This window comes from Theropithecus gelada, chromosome 5, assembly GCF_003255815.1.
Source record: "Theropithecus gelada isolate Dixy chromosome 5, Tgel_1.0, whole genome shotgun sequence".
NCBI lineage: Eukaryota > Metazoa > Chordata > Mammalia > Primates > Cercopithecidae > Theropithecus > Theropithecus gelada.
In genome coordinates, this window is record NC_037672.1 from 179,578,310 (window position 1) to 179,598,398 (window position 20,089).

Sequence of the window (20,089 nt, forward strand, 5' to 3'; positions counted from 1 at the left end):
TTTTTTTTGAGACGGAGTCTCGCGCTGTGTCACCCAGGCTGGAGTGCAATGGCGCGATCTCGGCTCACTGCAAGCTCCGCCTCCCAGGTTCACGCCATTCTCCTGCCTCAGCCTCCGAGTAGCTGGGACTACAGGCGCCCGCCACCACGCCCGGCTAGTTTTTTTTTGTATTTTTAGTAGAGACGGGGTTTCACCATGTTAGCCAGGATGGTCTCGATCTCCTGACCTCGTGATCCACCCGCCTCGGCCTCCCAAAGTGCTGGGATTACAGGCTTGAGCCACCGCGCCCGGCAGAATAATTTTCTTTTCCTTAATGACAACTGGAGTGCATATTAATATGAAAGTTTTCAAAAGAAATATTATATTTAAAATAACAATATTTGGGTCAGCATGGTATAGAGTGTTGAAATAATATTAGCCTTAAAAGTTAATAACAAATAATAACAAATTAGAATGCCAAAATATTGGCCAACACATTCTGTCAACATGTATATGAACACAGCAGGAAATCCAAAACGAAAGCTGATTTATGAAGAACTATGTGTTCCTAATGACAGTTTAGACCAGTAGGGGTCCAAGTTACAAACTGCAGTCTTCACATGCGATGCTTTCATTTTACATTGAAAGCCTGGTTTTACTCTGGATGCGTGTGTCCAATCAAATGATTGCCCTATATTTAAGAGTATATTTCTTATTTTTTCTGTGAAATCTGATTATTACGTATGGGCATCATGTATATTTATGTATTCATGAAATTGATACATAAAATGAAACAATTCTGCATTCAAAGGCCAAGATATCCAAGGAATCGTATGCATAACATGATAGTTTGACTCTATGCAATGTAGTTTTAAAAATTAAAATCAAGAACAACTTTAGTATTCTAATGTGTTGGTATCTTATTGATGCCAGGTATTTTTGCCTGTGCTCAATAATTTAGCCTAAATATTTATGTTTTAAAATATATTAACATCATAGAATATAAATCTGGAAGAGACCTTAGAGGTCATCTAGTGCAAACCCTTCAGATTTTCTTTGTAAATGAGAGAGCCAAGCCTCAGAAAGATCCAGTAACTTGCCAAAGTTCCACAACTATTTAGAGCCAGAATTCAGACTGGGACTCCAGTCTCTTTTAATACAAACAAAAGGCCCCACAAGATGCAATAGACAATCTGTGTTGAAAACAGTGCACTTACCTATCTGATGTCAGACTCCGATTTTATTTTCTGCAACTTAATATGTTCCTAATGAATCTTTCTCAGAAAGATTCCTTTTGGAAGGGTACCACAGTGGATGTGAAGTGAATTGCAAGAAAGGGAAACTCTAGCTCTTTGCTTGCTTAGATGAACTTTGAGGTTTGGGAGACTAAACAAAACAGAATGGCAGACATTTTCAGTGTGGTATTTTTAAAGTCAGTTTTTCTTACCAGACTCTCTTTCCCATATTACCTCATCCTCTTTGTCTTTGTGAGAATGTTCACTTGATCTTGTAACATTAAACAACATTTAACCAACCCTGGCAGACCCTCCAAGCACACTGCTCTGCGTTGCCAGAGCTTCAGAACACACTCCTCAGGGTTCTGGTGGCACACGCCACCTTCAGGTGACTGATGGCTGGGTGCTCGCGTCTGTGTTCCCTTCACAACATCCTCTGTAATTTGCTCCAAGGTTCTGGCAATTGCTGGACTATGTCACCAGCTGTCATCACCCCTCCTTCCTATCCATTTTTGGCAGGATCTGGGAACTCAAGCATGCCAGTAGAAATAATAGTAGCTGTGGTAACAACTTCAGTGGCATGGTCCCCAGAGACGAGATCAAAATTTGGCACCTTTTTTTCTCAACATGGAACTAAAAATGGCACTGAATTTGTTACTTGGTGGTATATAATTTTCTTTAATTACACATTTTGGGTTTCAAGTGTTCCACATGCTGGCTTTTAAGTGTCAAACCAACATATACAGGTTAAAAACAATGGCATGCCCCCTTTTTATTTTATGGGGAGGAGGCGAAATAACTATAAACCGTGGATTCTGTTCGTCTTCAGCCTTGGAAAATAAAAGGAATGCATGCTGTCATTTCTCTCACTTTAATGGTCTTTGTGTGTAAAAAAAAAAATTCCTTCATAGAATTACTGATAGATCTTTTTTAACATATTATCTCAAAATTATTTCAATTAACAAGGTTTTTTTCTTAATTATTGAAAAATCTACAGAAACATACTAAGAGTTTATAGAATTAATTTTTTAATTACATACAAAAGATTTAATTTTTAATATCTTAAAATGGTTACAGTTCATGAATACCACAAGACAACCTAAAAAGATGCAGTCTAGAGTAGCCTATTTAGCTGTTAGTAACATAGGTTTTGACCATGATCAATGACTTAATATCCATGTAAGTCACTCCTGAGTTGATAATACTATAATTTTTTTCTCATTGACTTGGGTGATAATATAAAAAGTATACTCATTAATTTTATAGATGACAAATGTCAGCTGTTACAATTTATTTTAAAGGGATTCCTGTGGTACTTCAAACTTTACTAAAGACAAAACAAATGGTTTTTATCTTCATAATTGTTTTGTTTTCTGGGTTTCTTTTTTCTGTTCATGATATCAGTGACTTCACTGCCCAAGCTAAAGTAATATCATGAACAGAAAAAAGAAACCCAGAAAGCAAAACAATTATGAAGATAAAGACCATTTATTTTGTCTTTAGTAAAGTTTGAAGTACCACAGGATTTCTCGGTAGCTCTAGTAGAAAAATGCAAAGTTTGAAGTATAGCTCAGTCAGGAAGAATTCAGTGTTAAGAGATACATATTTCAAAGTCATCCATCCACATGGAATTGGGAGTTGATATTATAAAAGTGGTTAACATGAAAGGAAGGTCAAGGAAGGACTTTGGTGAATGTCTATATTTTGGGGAATACATGGAGGCATTGTGTAGGTCAGGAGTAGGCAGGTTGTGGAGTGGTTAAAAACAACCCTAAAAACCTGAATGGCTGTATCAGTCTGTAATTGCAGCTGGGCCCAACTTAGCAGGGTGCCTCTGCCTCGCAGTCTATAAGGTTACAGTCAAACCACAGACTGGGTCTGCTGTTTCATCTGAAGGCTCAACTGGTGCTGGAGGATGTGCTTCCAAACTCACACACATGGTTTTTGGCACACTTCAGTCTCTTATCACATGGGCCTCTTTATGAGGCTGCCTCATGATATGACAGCTGGTTTTCACCATGGAAAGCAGTCCAGGAGAGAGAGAGAGAACAACCAAAACAGAAGCTGAAGTCTTTCGTAACCTAAGCTCAAGAGACATTCCATTATTTCTGCCATATGCTTGCCATTGTAAGCAAGTCACTAAATCAAGCCTAAACTCAAGGGGAGTGAATTATACAAGGGTGTGAATACCAGAAGACAGGGCTTATCTGGGACCATCTCAGAGGCTACCTACTACAGTGGCTTAACATGACGGTTTATTGTTGCTTAAGCTACATGTGCAGGGTGGTTCTTGTCAAGGGGGTTCTGCTCACTCAAGGACCTAGACTTGATAGAAACACTACTCAGCACATTTGCATGATTACTGCATGGGAATGCAACACATTACATACTGGTTTTTAAATCTTCCTCACAGAGGTAAGACATACTACTTTTGCCCAAAAATCTTTATCTAAAGCAAAGTTATAAGGCTTCAGAAGGGCAGGGAAGGGTAACTCCAATATATGTCCAGGAGAATTTGATTACTTGTGAATAGCCTGTAAGACTTCCACATAATGATTTAAGGAGAACAACTGGGAACCAGCAGAGAGCTGGGAAGAGAACCAGGAGGATTATGAAAGGAAAATAAAGTATTGAAGATGGGTGGCTAATAATGCCCAGTACTCTTGAGATGTAAACAGGATGAATATTGGCATGAGGCTACTGGATGTGGCAATTTAAGAGATACCAGCTGGGCACAGTGGCTCACTCCTGTAATCCCAGCACTTTGGGAAGCCGGGGCGTGTGGATTGCTTGAGGTCAGGAGGTCAAGACCAGCCTGACCAACCTGGTGAAACCTCTTCTCTATTAAAAATATAAAAATTAGCTGGGTGTGGTGGCGGATGCCTGTAATCCCAGCTACTCAGGAGACTGAGGCACAAGAATAGCTTGAACCCGGGAGGTGGAGGCTGCAGTGAGCCGGGATTGCGCCACTGCACTCCAGCCTGGGTGACAGAGCAAGACTTCATCTCAAACATACATACATACATAAAAATAAAAGAAGAGATACTCATAACCACTGTGAGAGAGATTTTAGCACGGTAATGAGGAACATCAGTCAGTGAGGAGAAAAGAAGTGTGTGCTGAGGAAGTATATATTGTGGTCTCTTCTTTTGAGATACCTGGTAGTAAAGGGAAAGAGAGGAATTAAACAATAATTTAAAAGAAATCAGAATTAAGAAATCCTTGAAAATCCTGATTCTGTAAGTAAGCATGACATTTATACCCCAAACATTGCTTTTTCATCTCTTCTAAACCATTTGTAAACATGCTTAAGTTGAAGGAGCAAACACAGAGACCTTCATTATACAGTCAGATACAGTCAGATGCTGGTCACTTCATACCTTCTGGGTTAAGTTTCCCACTTTGTGTCACAGTCCCATTTCTTCATCTTAACAACAATGATTTTCTGCAGGGTGACAAGTTATAATAGTTCCTGTTTTAAATTCTAGTAAGACACACATTTAATACATTTTAAAAAGTTATCATCTTACACATTTTTAAATGTATAGCTCAGTAGAATTCACATTGTTGTGCATTAGATTTACAAAATGTTTTGCTAGTATGAAGCTAAAATTCTGTCCCTATCAAACAGCTCTCCATTTCTCCCTCTTTCCCACCCCTGGTCACCACCATTCTACTTTAAGATTCTATGACTTTGACTACTTCAGCTAGTCCATGCAAGTGGAATTATACAGTATTTTTAACTGACTGACTTCATTTAACATAGTCCTCAAGGTTTGCATGTCACGTACTACAGCATGTGACAAGATTTCCTTTTTAAGGCAGAATACTCTTCCATTGTGTGTATAACCACATTGTCTTTCTCCATTCATCCACCGATGGGCATTTGGGTTACTTCCACCTCTTGACTGTTGTGAATAGTGCTGGTGTGAAAACAAGTGTGTACATATCTCTTCAAGACCTTAATTCTTGTTCTTTTGGGTGTGTAGCCTGAAGCGGGATTGCTGGATCATATGGTATTTCTATATTTAATTTTTTTTAGGAATCACCATATTGTTTTCCATAGTGTTTGCAACATTTTGCATTCCTAGCCAACAGCACACAAGGGTTTCCATTTCTTTACATTTGTGCCAAGACAAATCATGTTTTTAAACTAAAAATCAGTTGGGGAGGGCCATGAGCTGACAGTCATCACCACAATACATGAATTTGTTTAATTGTATTGCCTTCCTCCTCAAAGTTTGTACTTTCTGAGATTTGCACTGAGTCTTTCCTGACTCTTTCCTTTTCCTCCCACCCGGTGGTGTCATGTGCCCTTCTTCTGTACTGTGTCTTCACTCTGCACCTGATTTATTCGTTACCTCTTGGGGCTGGAGCACAGACCGTCACCGTTGCCTCACCCGCAACATCGTGGAAAGGAAAGCCTGATAGCCTTGTAGAGAAAACCACTTTTAGGGAAGATTTAGGGAGGGTAAAAAAAAAGTATGTTATTTTTAGCTATGCTGAGTGTTAGATGGATTACTTTTAAGTGTTTTTTGTTTTTTTCTTTTTTGCTTGCTTCTTTGTTTTTTTTTGGGAGGGGGGTAGGGTTTGAGACAGAGCCTCACTTTGTCACCGAGGCTGGAGTGCAGTGATATGATCTCAGCTCACTGCAACCTCCACCTCCCAGGTTCAAGCAATTCTCCTGCCTCAGCCTCCCAAATAACTGGGATTACAGGCACCTGCCACCACACTTGGCTAATTTTTGTAGTTTTAGTAGAGCCAGGCTGGTCTCAAACTCCTGACCATAGGTGATCCGCCCACCTCAGCCTCACAAAGTGCCAGGTAGGATTACAGGGGTGAGCCACCGTGCCCTGAGTAATTTTTATTTAAGTATAGTACACATTTAGAAAAGTATGTGGATCATGATAAGTGAACACACCAGTGGAACCACCTCCCAGGTAGACTCTGAGCAGCACTCCAGAAACCTCTAGGGACTATGCCAGCCGCTACCTGTTCCTTCCTTCCTAGAGGTCATCACTGTGGTGACTTTCATTCTTCTCAGTTGATTTTACCTGCCTCTGAACTTTATATACATGAACTTATACAGTATTCACTTTCTGTGTGTGATTGGTTTCTTTTCCCCAACATTAGGCTTGTGGGATTCATCTGTATTGTTGTGTCTACCAGCAACTCATTCCTAATGCTGCTGTGTAGAATTCCATTGTATATCTGGCCTGTAATTTGTTTTTCCATTCTACTGCTGCCAGATGTCAAGTCTGGGGTTGTTTCCAGTTTGAGGCTATTACAAATAATGCTTCTGTGAACATTCTTGCTTGTGCCTTTTGTTGCTAGGTGGATACATATTTCTATGGGATATATAGACAGACTTTTGTAGATGCACTGGAGACTTAACCACCCTTTCTGAGATTTTTGATATGAGAAAATATATCCCAATTCCAGACAACCAACTGAAGAATTATCTTGCAAAATACTCCCATTTATAGTTGGTAAAAATCTTGTATTTGCCAGTTTTAACATTTGGACAACTTCTGATTATATTTACCTCATGGCGCAAATATAATCATTCTTTCTACAAAAAAAGAAGATAATGGACTTTGAGGTTTTTTATATTGTGAAAAACACACTGATACATATATATGTCAGATAGGCAGTACTGCTGTCACCTACAAATTTCATTCTGCCTTGGATAACATTTTGGATATGAATCCATGGCCCTTTCACTGTTATATTCACCTAGAAATACATGGAAATGACATAAAACTAAGAAGCATAATACTAGAAATAAAAATTTTTCATTATTAAATCTACATGAATATTATTGCTATAACCTTAAAATTCACAATTACAATGCTTTTGTACTTTTGTAACTTTTAAATTGTTGTTTTTTAAGAATCTTGGAGTTAAACAAAATAGCCTGTTCTTAATTTCATTACTATCATCATCATATTACTGTAAAATTTTAGTTTCCAACAGAGTAGTGGGAAAGTACTGTGTAGAACTGTGCCCAGGACACACAGATGTTACCTACTGATATCCTCGGCACCAGCCCCCGCATACTGCCCCAGCCTGCAGTGTCCTGGATGTAGTAGAGAAGTGTTATCGTAGCCTGTGGCCCACACACAAGCTGCGTTTCACTTCCTTCTGTACGGATTTTCACATCCCACTACCCACTGGTAGAATACAGAGGTATGTAGTGATATGTCTTTTGTCATCGGAAGGTCGGGGTTTGAGGTTAACGTCCATTGCAAACTGCATGCAAACTCTCAAAAATCCTTCAACTCTTAACAAATCTCCACTTTCTTGGATTTAAAACGAGAAAAAAAAAAAGTCATAATAACCATTCAACAGAATCTTTGTGAAGATTACAGATAATGCCAGTGAAGTACCAGTACAGTTCATGACACACAGTGTTTGTTCAATGAATGGTTTAAAATGTATATTGCATCATGATGTTCTACCACCAGCACAAGGACCGTGTCTGGGGCCGGGAATGCGTGGTATCACTCCTGGCTTTACCTCCTCACCTGAGACCCAGAGCAGTGAGGGACTCAGAAGAGCACAGCGCCCCCAGCTGCTTCTTGCCACTGTCTGCACGCCCTACATTGGGACATGCCTAAACCAAGGATCCATGGTGCCACCCACGAATAGTGGCAGCAGATGCTTTTCCATGAGTTCAGTTCTGCTTTCCAACTCTGGCATTGAAGAACTGGACTTAGCCTTCTTTATTTTCAGATGTATTTGATTTGGCTAATTTTCCCTTTTTTTCTGCCAGATACCCCATTTAGTTTTATTACACCACTGCTCAGTAATTTCTGTAGCATTCTTGACTTTTATGAGCTTGCTGCCTGCCTCTCTCTCTCCTCTCTCTTCTTTTTCTCCTCTCTCTGTCTCCTCTCTCTTTCTAACTTTGGAGAGTCAACCCCACTAACACCCTGCATTTGTATGCATATCTTAAATTATACATAATGAGTATCAAGGGCATCACTAAATATGAAACACCAATAATTTCAAAGTAGATGATACCCTAAGACCAAACAACTTGTTGGTTTCTGTTTTCAGTGCAGTATTAAGACATCATGTTTTTGGATATGAGTCTCATTATGTAGCATCTTAAGTAGAACCAGCATCCCATTTTATTGAGATTCTCTTTAATAAAAATATAAAGTTCTTGCCTATCTGGCAAAAAATAAAATAGCTCTCCCAACATAAACATCACATTACTGTTTAACATATGACATCTGCGCATGGTCCCGTGGATTACGTCTACTCTTCAAAAATCTATTAAAACTGATAATATGAGCAAACCTATCGGGCAAGAAGACTTTTTATGTTAAAAGATCACGATGATGACAAATTATTTTGTGTGGAAACTTTGACCCTCTTGGAATATTTGTTGCTGCTATGCCAGAGTATGTCTGTCAAACATTTTACTCTATGCAAAACTAGCTCCCATTGTTTTGTTCAAAAACTTGGTGAAGCATCTGAAACCCTGAAAAATGTATGAAGTGATAAGTGTTTAGCAAGTCAAACACTATGCAATTTAATGCAAAATGACACATGAAGTTATACCTGTTTACAAGATGACAACTTGTAAATTCAAGAATTCTATAACCTATATCTTAATCCATCAAAATCAGAGTTTAAGAGGAATTGCTGGCCAAGGATAACTTCAGCAGGGAGTGTGAGTATATACATTTATTTAAAATATACAGGGTAGATGTAGCTGTCTGCCTATTTTTGGTATCTTTCTTACTATAGCATGCTTTTATATCAGGTATTATTAACAAAAGAATGTGGACTGTTAATAGAAAATCGTAAAACTACCAAATTTTTGAAGTTTAGTTAATGACATATAGTAGTAGTAGACTTTCAGTCAACTGCTTTTCAGACAGCGTTATAGTAAAGCAGTCATTCATCAGCGATTAACATGTTCTCCTCTCTTAGCCATTTATGCATTTGTTTTCTATGTATTAACTTTTTCTCTCAATTACTATATTTTTATCCACACAGTGTTTTCTTAGATTTTTAAAATCCCAGAAAATAGAATATTCCTAACTTTAATCCATTTATTTGACAGATACTTATTGAGACCTACTAGGTATCAGGCACTGTATCCTTATATAAAGTTATGTCTTACAAATGAGACACAAAAGTGAACTAAAATAGTCTTAGAATAAACACTTCACCCAGTCAGGGTGTGAGGGATGCACAGGTATTGCCCTGTCAGAGAGAAGCATTGCAGACAGAAGGGACTGTTTATTGAGGGGTGCCATGGTCTAGTCAGATGACTCCAAATAGTTCAGTAACCTGGATTCCAGACTAAATAAAATACCTCAGCAGTAAGAACTGCCTAGCTTTGTGCCAGCTCTCCTTCATATGCCCTGTCTAGAATCTTCTGGCCCACACCTTCTCACCTGAGCTTAAATTAAATAAGGTAGTTGTAACAAACCTCCTTTTAAAAGTAAACCTAATCTCTAACAATATCACATAATTTGTCCAAGACTAAATTCTAGACTGAAGATTGAACCAAAGTCTAACCATATTGGGTCTGAAGGGCTTTTTGACAGTGGTAATCAAAAAGGTAGACACTGCCTTCTTATTCTTCCTCCATCACTCTGGTGAATTCCAGTATATACAGCAAGTAAAATAATGTCTAAAAATATCAAAAAAGTTCTCTTTCATGATATGGTAATATGACCATCGCTGGGCTTCCCTATAGATATTTAACCTTCCTTAGGGGTTAGTCCCTAAGCTATATTCTGTGTAGCACAAATGAATAGTATATTAGGTATATACTATTATATAGAATATATAGAATATATTAGAATTAATAGAATATAACAGTGACATATTTTTCTAGTGTCAATAAATTAAGAAAAATAATAAAAAGTGTATTCATTTCAAATTATGTCTGGAACTTAAAACTTAACATTTATGGTTGTATAGTCTTCTAGTTATTTTATAAAAATTTTTTTAAATAAAGCAAACTAGTAACACAATTATAAATTTTAATAAATTTATTAAATATAAATTTATGAAATTATTTTACCCACATCAGAAACTCACTTGAAATTACCTGACACATATGCATGCTTTTTCATCTGTACCATTATTAAATTGTATGTCAATTCAAAAATTACTCATCCCAAGTTTAGAATATTCAAATTGGATTATATTTTGTACAGCTGAATTTCATGTACCAACAAATTCATCTGTGAGACCAGTTTTTGCTTTTACCTTAACCCAGAGGATCATGGCTGTTAAGCATCTACAGGTGTTGCAGCAAAGTTACATAAATTTGCAAGTGACCTGTGGTCTAGTAAGTTTGGCAAATGCTGTTATACAGTGTTGTACCAGTTACTTAAAAAATGGTGAAAAATGGAACTCAGAGCCATTAGAGCAAATAATGATTGATTTCTAAGAGTTTCCTGGTACCAATGAACTGAATAGTATGAAATTGTTATTGAAGTGCCACCATATTGCACTGCATTGCTATGTAAATTATATTTGTTTGAGGAACTCCTTGTTTTATAATTTTCATTGCGCAGTTATCCTTGGTATTTCCGAAAATGGAAATTTTAAGTTAACCTGTGACTCTGGTTTTAAACATGCTTAGCGATTGCTGTTGTAGCTGAAGGCAGCAGACCTTTAAACAACGTGTGTTTATTCCCCCCAGCAATGCATCTCTTTGGCCTCAACTGGCAGCTACAGCAGACTGAAAATGACACATTTGAGAATGGAAAAGTGAATTCGGATACCATGCCAACAAACACTGTGTCATTGCCTTCTGGAGACAATGGTAAGCGAAAGAATTATGTATCCTGTGTTTTTCTTTTAACGTCGCTTTTCTATAAATTTATTTTTACCCATGCTTACATCTAGTTTAGATGGAACAGGGAAGAGGTTTCGAAATTACAGATACCATCTTTGTATGAGTGTTTTTTTTAATTAATTTACTTGAAAGGTTGAAAATTCACATTTTTATTACAGGAATAATACGATTTTCTGCCTTCTGATTTGATGGCTAGGCTTTTCTGCCTTTCCCTTTTGCAAGTGTGTATTGAGTTTTATTTTTTGTCTGCAAATAGATTATAATTCAGTGTATCATCTCTTACATTACCTTGGGTATATTAGGTTTTCTTCATTCAACTTGTGTGTGGAGTTGGAACACTATATTAATTTTATTATAAAAGTATTTAAATGCAAAACACATTAAAGGATTATAATTTATTGACCTTTTCTCTGGTTGCCCTTTCTCTAAATCTTTAAGAATTTGCACTTTGAGCTAACAAAGATTTTGAAATCAATTGGCTCTGAATTAAAAATGGAATTTAAGTGGTTAGAGAATTCCATTTTTTCAATATAAACACTTAGAAAAATTTATATATACATCTGTACACTTACATTACAAATACTTTTATGTTATTTATGTGTGTGTGTACATGTCTTGCATTGGTATCCTCTGACTTTTTGCAAAATATCATAATACTTTATACCTCAGAGCAACCTGATGAAGACGCCTTTTTCTGTCATCTGATTAACAAATTATTTCCCTTTAGGCAGTCCCCTAACTCTTCTTCCTCTTTGTTTCTTATATGTTCGTGTTCAGCTTTGGCATTAATATGTCTGTCCTCAAGTGGCTGGTTTCTTTGCAAGACTAGAAAGAAATTATTTTACATTTAATGGACATATATGCTGCTGTGTTCCATATACCCATTTACTGTGATGAATACTTTGCACACTTTTTTATTCTTTTTTTCCATCTTCTGTTTTAGTAATAATAATACTTTATGACACTTCTCTTTCTCCTTAGGGAGATTGAGGAATTTTACAACGTTCGATTTTTATAATAATAATGAATCCCCCGCCATATGGAACCGTTTTATATAAAGTTCTGCATGTTCCAGAAGAACTGTAAGCTGGTGTCTGACATGTCACCCACCTAACGTAGACAGTGGCAGTCACTGTAGAGGGGGTTAAAGAGGGTTGAAACTATAGATGGGAAATTTTAATTACATAAATTTCAATTACCTTAGTTTTTTTATACATTAATAACACACATACGAACAAAATGAGTAACTACACAGAAATTAAAAATATTTATTTTTGGTTTGTATTGACTGAAATTTAGACTGTCTCTTAAAATGCATGGTTCCTGTGAAAATGATCAAATGGTACTTATTAACCATGCATGTCGGGAACTTTTTTACAGACTGAACAAATTGTAATTATACCAAAGAGACAAAAGCTTATTATGGATATTTTATTTATTTTACAACATCTTAACCTTTTGTTATGATTAAAATGAAAATAGAGTTTGGCTAATTGGTTTCACAGTCCTTGAAAAGCATGATCCTGAGAAAGCTGTGGACTCAGAGGCTCCCGCAGCCTGGGTGCTGGCTCCTGGTGTTTTGCCAGGGAATGCCTCAGCTCACATCGGCACTCCCCAGCTCACAGAAGCCTACATTCAAATCCTTGCCGCTTCACCTGTTTACTTTGTAACTTTGTGCAGGGTGCTTCGTTATTCAGATTTGCAAGAAAATTTAGGGCAGCTCTGGAATGGGCTGCCTAGGATCTTATCAGTCCCAGAGGTTTGGAAGAACAAAGAACATCACATGAATATGGCTTTATTAGTAGAAATTTCTATGAAGCTGGAGTCCTCGAAAACAGTGGCTTTTCAACTGTTGACCATGACAGTGCAATAAGAAATACATGCTACATCAAAGCCAACATGTACACACACATATACATATGTATCTGAAATATGCTTCCCAAAATAACATTTATCCTTGGCTTGTAAAATGCATCCTGGAATTTTCCATTTTATTTTATTGTATTTCTCATTTTTAACAAATGCCACTTGCAACCCACTAAAATAATTTCATACTTTACAAAATATTGTGATCTGTAATTTCAGAAGTACTGCTTTGGTAGCCTCCTTCTCTAAGAGGGACTGAAGTTCCCCCAAATGATCATAGAATTCAGTTGTATACAGTTCTGTGCACCTTTAGAGCACCTGTATGTACATATAAGCGAAGTACTTTCTTCCTAGATGTGTAAAAGTCTCCTATATAGGGAATGGTTAATGGAAGCCCCAGAATCAGGTAAGTGCACTAGAGAACTGCCAACTGGACTAGGAGATTTGTAGACATTTCCTGGCATGGAAAAGCTGTCCCTGTCTGGGCTCTGACCTTGTCAAAAGAGTGACCTAACTATTAGTTACTTGCCTTCTTTATTATTCCTTGAATAGCCCCCAAAACCCTAAATTGTAAGGAATTCTTATTTTTCCTTTTCCAAATACAAGTTCTTAGTATCTCCTAAATATAGTACTTAAAGGCCTGGGGCACAGGGAGTGGATGAGAACTCTATTTTCAAGGAGGGAGGTACCTGCAAAGCACTGCTTTTAGGCTCTCGTGATGAACCTCAGTGTCCCTGCACCACCACCCACTACTTAAATTTTACATACTATCCAAGAAGCAGATCACATCATCTCTTTAGAAATTCTAGGAGATTACAACCCTTGAGAAAGCTTTAGAATTCTGAACTAAGCTCGCTGGGAGAATGAACTGTGAAAAGCATAGTGAGAAAATTATTTTACAGCTTCTAAATGTAATACTCTTATTTATGCAGTCCTATTTTACTCTTATTTTGTAAATATAATTCTAAGGAACAATCATTGTGCTAAGGGTGCAGTAAACTCCCTGCTTGCATTTAAGTTAACACTGAGCCAAAGCTTCTAAATGGTATTTAGTACCTAAAAGAAGAATTTCTATTATGTGCCATCATCTTTTACTGATTATTCCTGAGACCTTCTTTGCCTACAGATTTTAGAGATGAGTTATCAGAAGTGTAGGGTCTTAGACAAAACTGATGGAAATGGACAAAGTGAATAAAGAGGTAAGAATGAAGTTTGTAGCTCAAACACTGGTCTCTGTCCAGAAACTAAACTTATTCCCCTGGCCCAAGGAATTAATTTAGCCTAATGTACTGGAAAGAATCACACTGTCCTATACTCAAGTCCTGGCTCCTTCGTTTATTTACTTTGTAACGTTCAGCAAGTTGCTTCACTGACTTCTTTGGGCTTCAATTTCTTCACCTGTCTCCTGACTTTCCAACTTCAACAGTCGGCAGCCCTCCTATCCCTCACAAACTTCTCCCCCCCGTACTTCTCAACAACTATTTCAGATCCTCCTGCTGTACTCAAAACCCTCTCTCCATAGAGGACCTTGCATTCTATTAAAATAAAATAGAAACTTGCAAGGGGAACTCCTGATTTTCTGTAGACACATCTTTATTCCTGCATGTATGTGGATCTGTGCTTCTACCTTTTCTCCCCATATTCCAGGTTCATTTTTGCATGATGGGTCCTTTCAATTCCATTCTCTCTCTTCAGAATGTCCTCATTCTACTGATCCCATCCAGTCAACATTGGAACATTCCAGTCTTTCACATCTTGGAAAACAATAATCTCTTGACTTTGCCTCCTACTGCCTCTCTCTTCTACCAGCCTTCTTTTTGTTTATTTTTTTATTTTATTTTATTTTATTTTATTTTATTTTATTTTATTTTATTTTTGAGACAGGGTCTCACTCTGTCACCCAGGCCGGAATGCGGTAGTGCAGTCACAGCTTGGCTCATTGTAGCCTCGACCTCCTAGGCTCAAGTGATCCTCCCACCTCAGCCTCCCAAGTAGCTGGGACTACAGGCACATGTCACCATGCCTGGCTAATTTTTGTATATTTTGTAGACAGTGCTCCACCATGTTGCCCAGGCTGCCTTGAACTCCTGAGTTCAAGCAATCCTCCTGCCTCAGCTTCCCAAAGTGCTAGGATTATTGGCATGAGCCACCTTGCCCGGTGCTTCCAGCCTTCTTGAACATAGTGTGCTAGGTCACTTTGATCACTTCTCTGCCTTCTGTTTACCCCTCTTAGAGTTGGGCCTTCACAGTACTCCTTGCTCATGACTGTCCTCCTCTACCTTTACCACCACCGAAACGGATGTCTCCAGAGTTACCCATTGCTTTGTCAATAGCATCGGTGTAACCTCTTTATTCTTTATCATGTTTGAGTTTTTAGAACCATTTAATAGTTAACCTATCCCTCCTGTTGAAATATTCTTTCCTTAGCTTCTGTGATGCCACATTCCCTTTGACTTTCTCCCTGACTGTTTTGGCTATGATACCTCTGTTTAGTTGACTCACCTCCCGTCTACCTGATCCCGAAACACTGCTGTTTCTCAGGACTCTGCCTTCACAACATAATCACTCTGGATTCTGTCGCCCACTTTCATGGCTCCAGTTACATTCTCTGTGTTCCTAACTCTCAAATCAGAAGTCCAGTGTCTCTCCTCAGCTCCAGATCTCAACTGCATAAAATTATACAATTGTCTTTGGAACATTTCCACTTGGGTGTTTTCTGTGCATCTTAAACTCCACATGTCTAAAACAGAACCCATCAACTACTTTAGTTATCTGTTACTACATAACAAACCATAACAAAACTCAGTGGCTTAGAAAGCAATTTGTTATCATCTCTTGTGGTTCAGTGAATTACCAGGTAGTTCTTGTGCTCTTACTTAGGACACTACAGTTGCTTTCAGATGTCAACCAAGGTTAACCAAAGGCTCCACCGAGCTGGAAGTCCAGGGTAGCTCATTCACATGGCTGGCAGTTAATGCCATCTGTTGACCTGAGCTCAACGGTAGTCACCAGCTGGGGCACCTAAACGTGGCCTTCCATGTGGCTTGGGCCTCTTAGAACATAGCAGCTGGTTCTGAAGAGGAATATCCCAAGAGGATATTGGGAGCACTCCGAGAGACCATGACAGAAGCTACCAGCTTTGTATGACCTAGCAGTGGCCATTCTAGGCTGTCATTGCCATCACATTCTGATGGTCAGGAAGTCAGCAAGGTCAGCCAAGATTCCTGGGGAGGGGAATTAAACTCCTCCTCTTGACTAGGGACCTGTCGTGCCATTGCACAAGGGCACGTAGGATGGAAGATATTGTTGTGGCCATGTTTGGAAAATACAATTGCCAAGCCATCTTCCTTTCCAAATTTGCCTCTCTTTCAGGGATTTCTGTACAGTACCTTCCCACATCCCCCCTCCAGTTTTGCTTTTTGTGGTTTTAGTTACTTGTAGTCCACTGTGGTCTGAAACTATTAAGATACTTTGAGAGAGAGAGACAGACCACATTCACTTAACTTTCATTGCAGTACATTGTTATAATTGTTCTATTATTATCTTTTTCTTGCCTAATTTATAAGCTATCATAGGCATGGATGTATACGAAAAAATATAGTAGATATAGGGTTTGATATTATCCACAGTTCCAGGCATCCACTGGGGATCTTGGAACATAGACCCTACGGATAAGAAGGGATTCCTGTATTAGGAAATGGCCCCATCGTTCACTTCATCACTGGTCCAGAAGGCCCAGTGATTGGTTCTCCTCTCTCATCTCCCATATTTAGTCAGTCTCTAAGTTCCTTCAACTCTGACCCCATAGTATCTTCTGAATCCTGGTTTCTCTCAGCTGGATATAGTGGCCTCCTGTCTGCACTGTTCGTCTCCAGTCTTGCTCATCCGCTCTTCACACACACATCTGAGATATCAGTTCCTTGCCTAAGCCCTTTCAGTGACCTAGATTCTGGTCAGAAATCTGTAAATGACCTACAAGGCTCTCCACAGTCTGACTGTGCATCACACCACAGTGTAATGTAAAAACAATATCACACAGAGATAAAGAGTATAGACTTATGAGCCTCACCGCCAGGTTTTGTGTCCTAGTTCTGATCATTAATGCCTGTGCTACTTGGGTTATATAGCTTCTTTGTGCCTAAGTGGTCTCATCAATTAAAAGGGACTAATTTTCTTTATAGAATGGTCTTTGCTCTTGAGTATTCAATGAAAATATACAAAGGTGTAAACATACAATGGTGTATAGTACATAGTAAATGCTTGAAAACTGTTTATGGTTGTCACTAGTACTATTTAATGCATCTCATCTAGTCTCATGACTAGACTATAAGGCAAGGATCCTGTCTGTTCTTTCACTGCTGTATACCAAGCCCTTGGCACAGTTCTGGCTTGTAATGGTTGCTCACAAAGTATTTGTTGAATGAATGTGTGAAAATGATACAACTAAATAATATGATATAAAGTATGTGAAGGGCCATACATCAAGTATATGCAAAGTACTAGTATAGAATACTGGCTAAGAACTGAAGCTCTGCCACTCACTGGGTGCCTTTAAGCAAATTACCACTCTCACTTCCTATTTCTTTATAGGGTAATATAAAGGTTTACAATGAGGTTTGAATCAGATAATGCATGCAGGGTGCCAAGCAATGATTGGAACATGACAGCTATTCAATGCATGTCAGTGATTGTTTGCTCTTCATTCCGTGATTCAAGATGATGCACTTGTAATTCATAGCAAAATTTTAAGAAGACACTTCTCTAAATCAGCATCGGTAGTATCCTCTAAAGCAATAATGGAAATCCCCATCATTTGTTATTTATATATAGTTATTTGAATTTTATGAAAGCAATATTATCTTTTCTTGAATGCATAGAATTTATTCATTTTACATTTATTTAATGAGCACTTATTATGTGCCATGCACTGAGCAAGATTCTGGGAATACAGCAGTCAAAGCAAGATGATCACAGCTGTTGTTTCCAGAGCATGTGAATTGTAGGCTGGACAGGAATCAAGCGAGTTATTACAATGATTTAGAAAATCTCCGTTAGGGAAAAGCAGAGTGTACGCTGACAGAGCATTTCAACAGCAGCTTGGTTTCTAAAGGGACAGTAAGACAAGACAAATGCCCAATTTCAGCACAGGATCATTTCAGATAATAAAGACTGAAAGAAAAGGCTATACATTTCAGTCGGTGTAACTAGGGCAAGTGACTTCTGCAATCAAAAGAACTCTTTTTGTATGGGTACAAGTTGAAAAACTACAAATATGTGTGTATGTGTATATGTGCATATGATTTGTGCTGCTTAAAATAATTGCAATTGCTTTTAACTTTTTTTTTTTTTTTTTTTTTTTTGAGACGGAGTCTCGCTCTGTCGCCCAGGCTGGAGTGCAGTGGCCGGATCTCAGCTCACTGCAAGCTCCGCCTCCCGGGTTTAGGCCATTCTCCTGCCTCAGCCTCCCGAGTAGCTGGGACTACAGGCGCCCAACACCTCGCCCGGCTAGTTTTTTGTATTTTTTAGTAGAGACAGGGTTTCACCGTGTTAGCCAGGATGGTCTTGATCTTCTGACCTCGTGATCCGCCCGTCTCGGCCTCCCAAAGTGCTGGGATTACAGGCTTGAGCCACCGCGCCCGGCCGCTTTTAACTTTTAATTTTTTTTTTTTTTTAATTTTTGGCACGATCTCGGCTCACTGCAGACTCCACCTCCCAGGTTCACGCCATTCTCCTGCCTCAGCCTCCCGAGTAGCTGGGACTAAATTTTACTAAATTTAAATCGTGTATCAACTTTCTTAAGTACTAGACAACTCTAGAGAGTTCGATTTGGTAGCAGGTTGAAGATAATATGTGAATTAGAGAAATGGAGCTGACAGGGCTGCAAAAGCACTGAGTTTTGTTCAATATTGTTCATAGTATTTGTGTTATTACAATGTGTAATAGCTCCTTAATTAGATGCTGTATTGATTTTGTCCATTAAGCTATGTTTGCAAAGTAGTTATGTCTTATTTCACTTAGCTTGTGATATAACACTCTGTATCCACAATGCTAAATTATGGCATGTGGTTGTTTATAAAAAGATATGTTCTCTCAGAGATCTCAAAGTCAGGGTACGAATCCAAGGTTAGGTCATAGAATTGGAGGGTGGGCTATTGATTGTCTATAATGCTTAACCTTGCTTCCTGATGTCTTAATTATTAGTGCCTCTGTGGGATTTAAGATGATATTATCATTTGCCTTCCACAACAATTGCAGTTAGACTTTGACAGTGAATTTCTTTTCTGCCTTTCCATTTCAGTCATTATAGGCTTGTTTACTCACATCATAGGCAGGTGGCAAATCCATGATATGTATGGCAGACAACTTAGCATTTTGTAATATTCACTCATTTTTCCAATAGCACAAAATAATTTTCAAGCAGATGCCAAACCCCCTAATTACCAATATGACTTTAAATCTTCTGTTTTGTCCTCACAGCATCTGTGGTTGGTAAACCATTATTTATAAAACATTTTTCAGTTCAAAGTACTTTTTAAAAGGCATTATTTGAAAAACTTTCACTCCACTGGTGTGTTTTCATATGAACTGAGTATCATATAAGAAGGAGAGGAATAACAATAGCTTTGCGTATGTGGTCTCTATGTTTTCATACTCTGACAACTGTCTTTTAAGACATTAAGACTGTTGTGACACATACTTACTGATGAAAGAAAAAAATCACAGTTAGTAGGTGAAAAGACTGCTAGTGGCTCCCACATTCAGGCACAACAGGACACGCTGAAAAAAAACCTTCAAGATGATACCCTATTGTGTTTGAAGACATGGTACATTTCATTCTTTCTGTGAAGGCTTTAATTGGTTTGATTCCTAACCCTCAAGCTTTGAGTTTAGAATAACTGCAGGGCACTCTGTTGCCCTGTCTCTATTTTTTCCTCCAGTTTTCCTCCTTTTTCTTTTAGTAAAACCTACAGACAACCTTAGTGTTTCCTATGATCATTCCCAGGTTCAGGCTCTAGGGCTTTATGGATGTAGTGATCTCAGTAAGGGAGGATAGAGAGCCCTAGAACTGGCCTTTTTTTTATTTCTTCTGAAGCCAAAGTTTTCTGGAATTCAGGACATGATGAAAGACTCCTGTGTCCAGGCTTTTATCTAAGAGGACTGATGAGCTTCAGAG

General features: G+C 38.3%; 1 protein-coding gene across 1 annotated transcript in view; it reads left to right on the forward strand.

Annotated features, from left to right (window-relative positions):
- Positions 1-20,089, forward strand: part of TENM3 (teneurin transmembrane protein 3) — a 657,776-nt gene that overhangs the window by 498,306 nt on the left and 139,381 nt on the right. Inside the window, exon 6 of the mRNA XM_025385351.1 lies at positions 10,894-11,016. Coding sequence (XP_025241136.1) covers positions 10,894-11,016 — 123 coding nt within the window. The remainder of the gene's footprint in view (positions 1-10,893; positions 11,017-20,089) is intronic.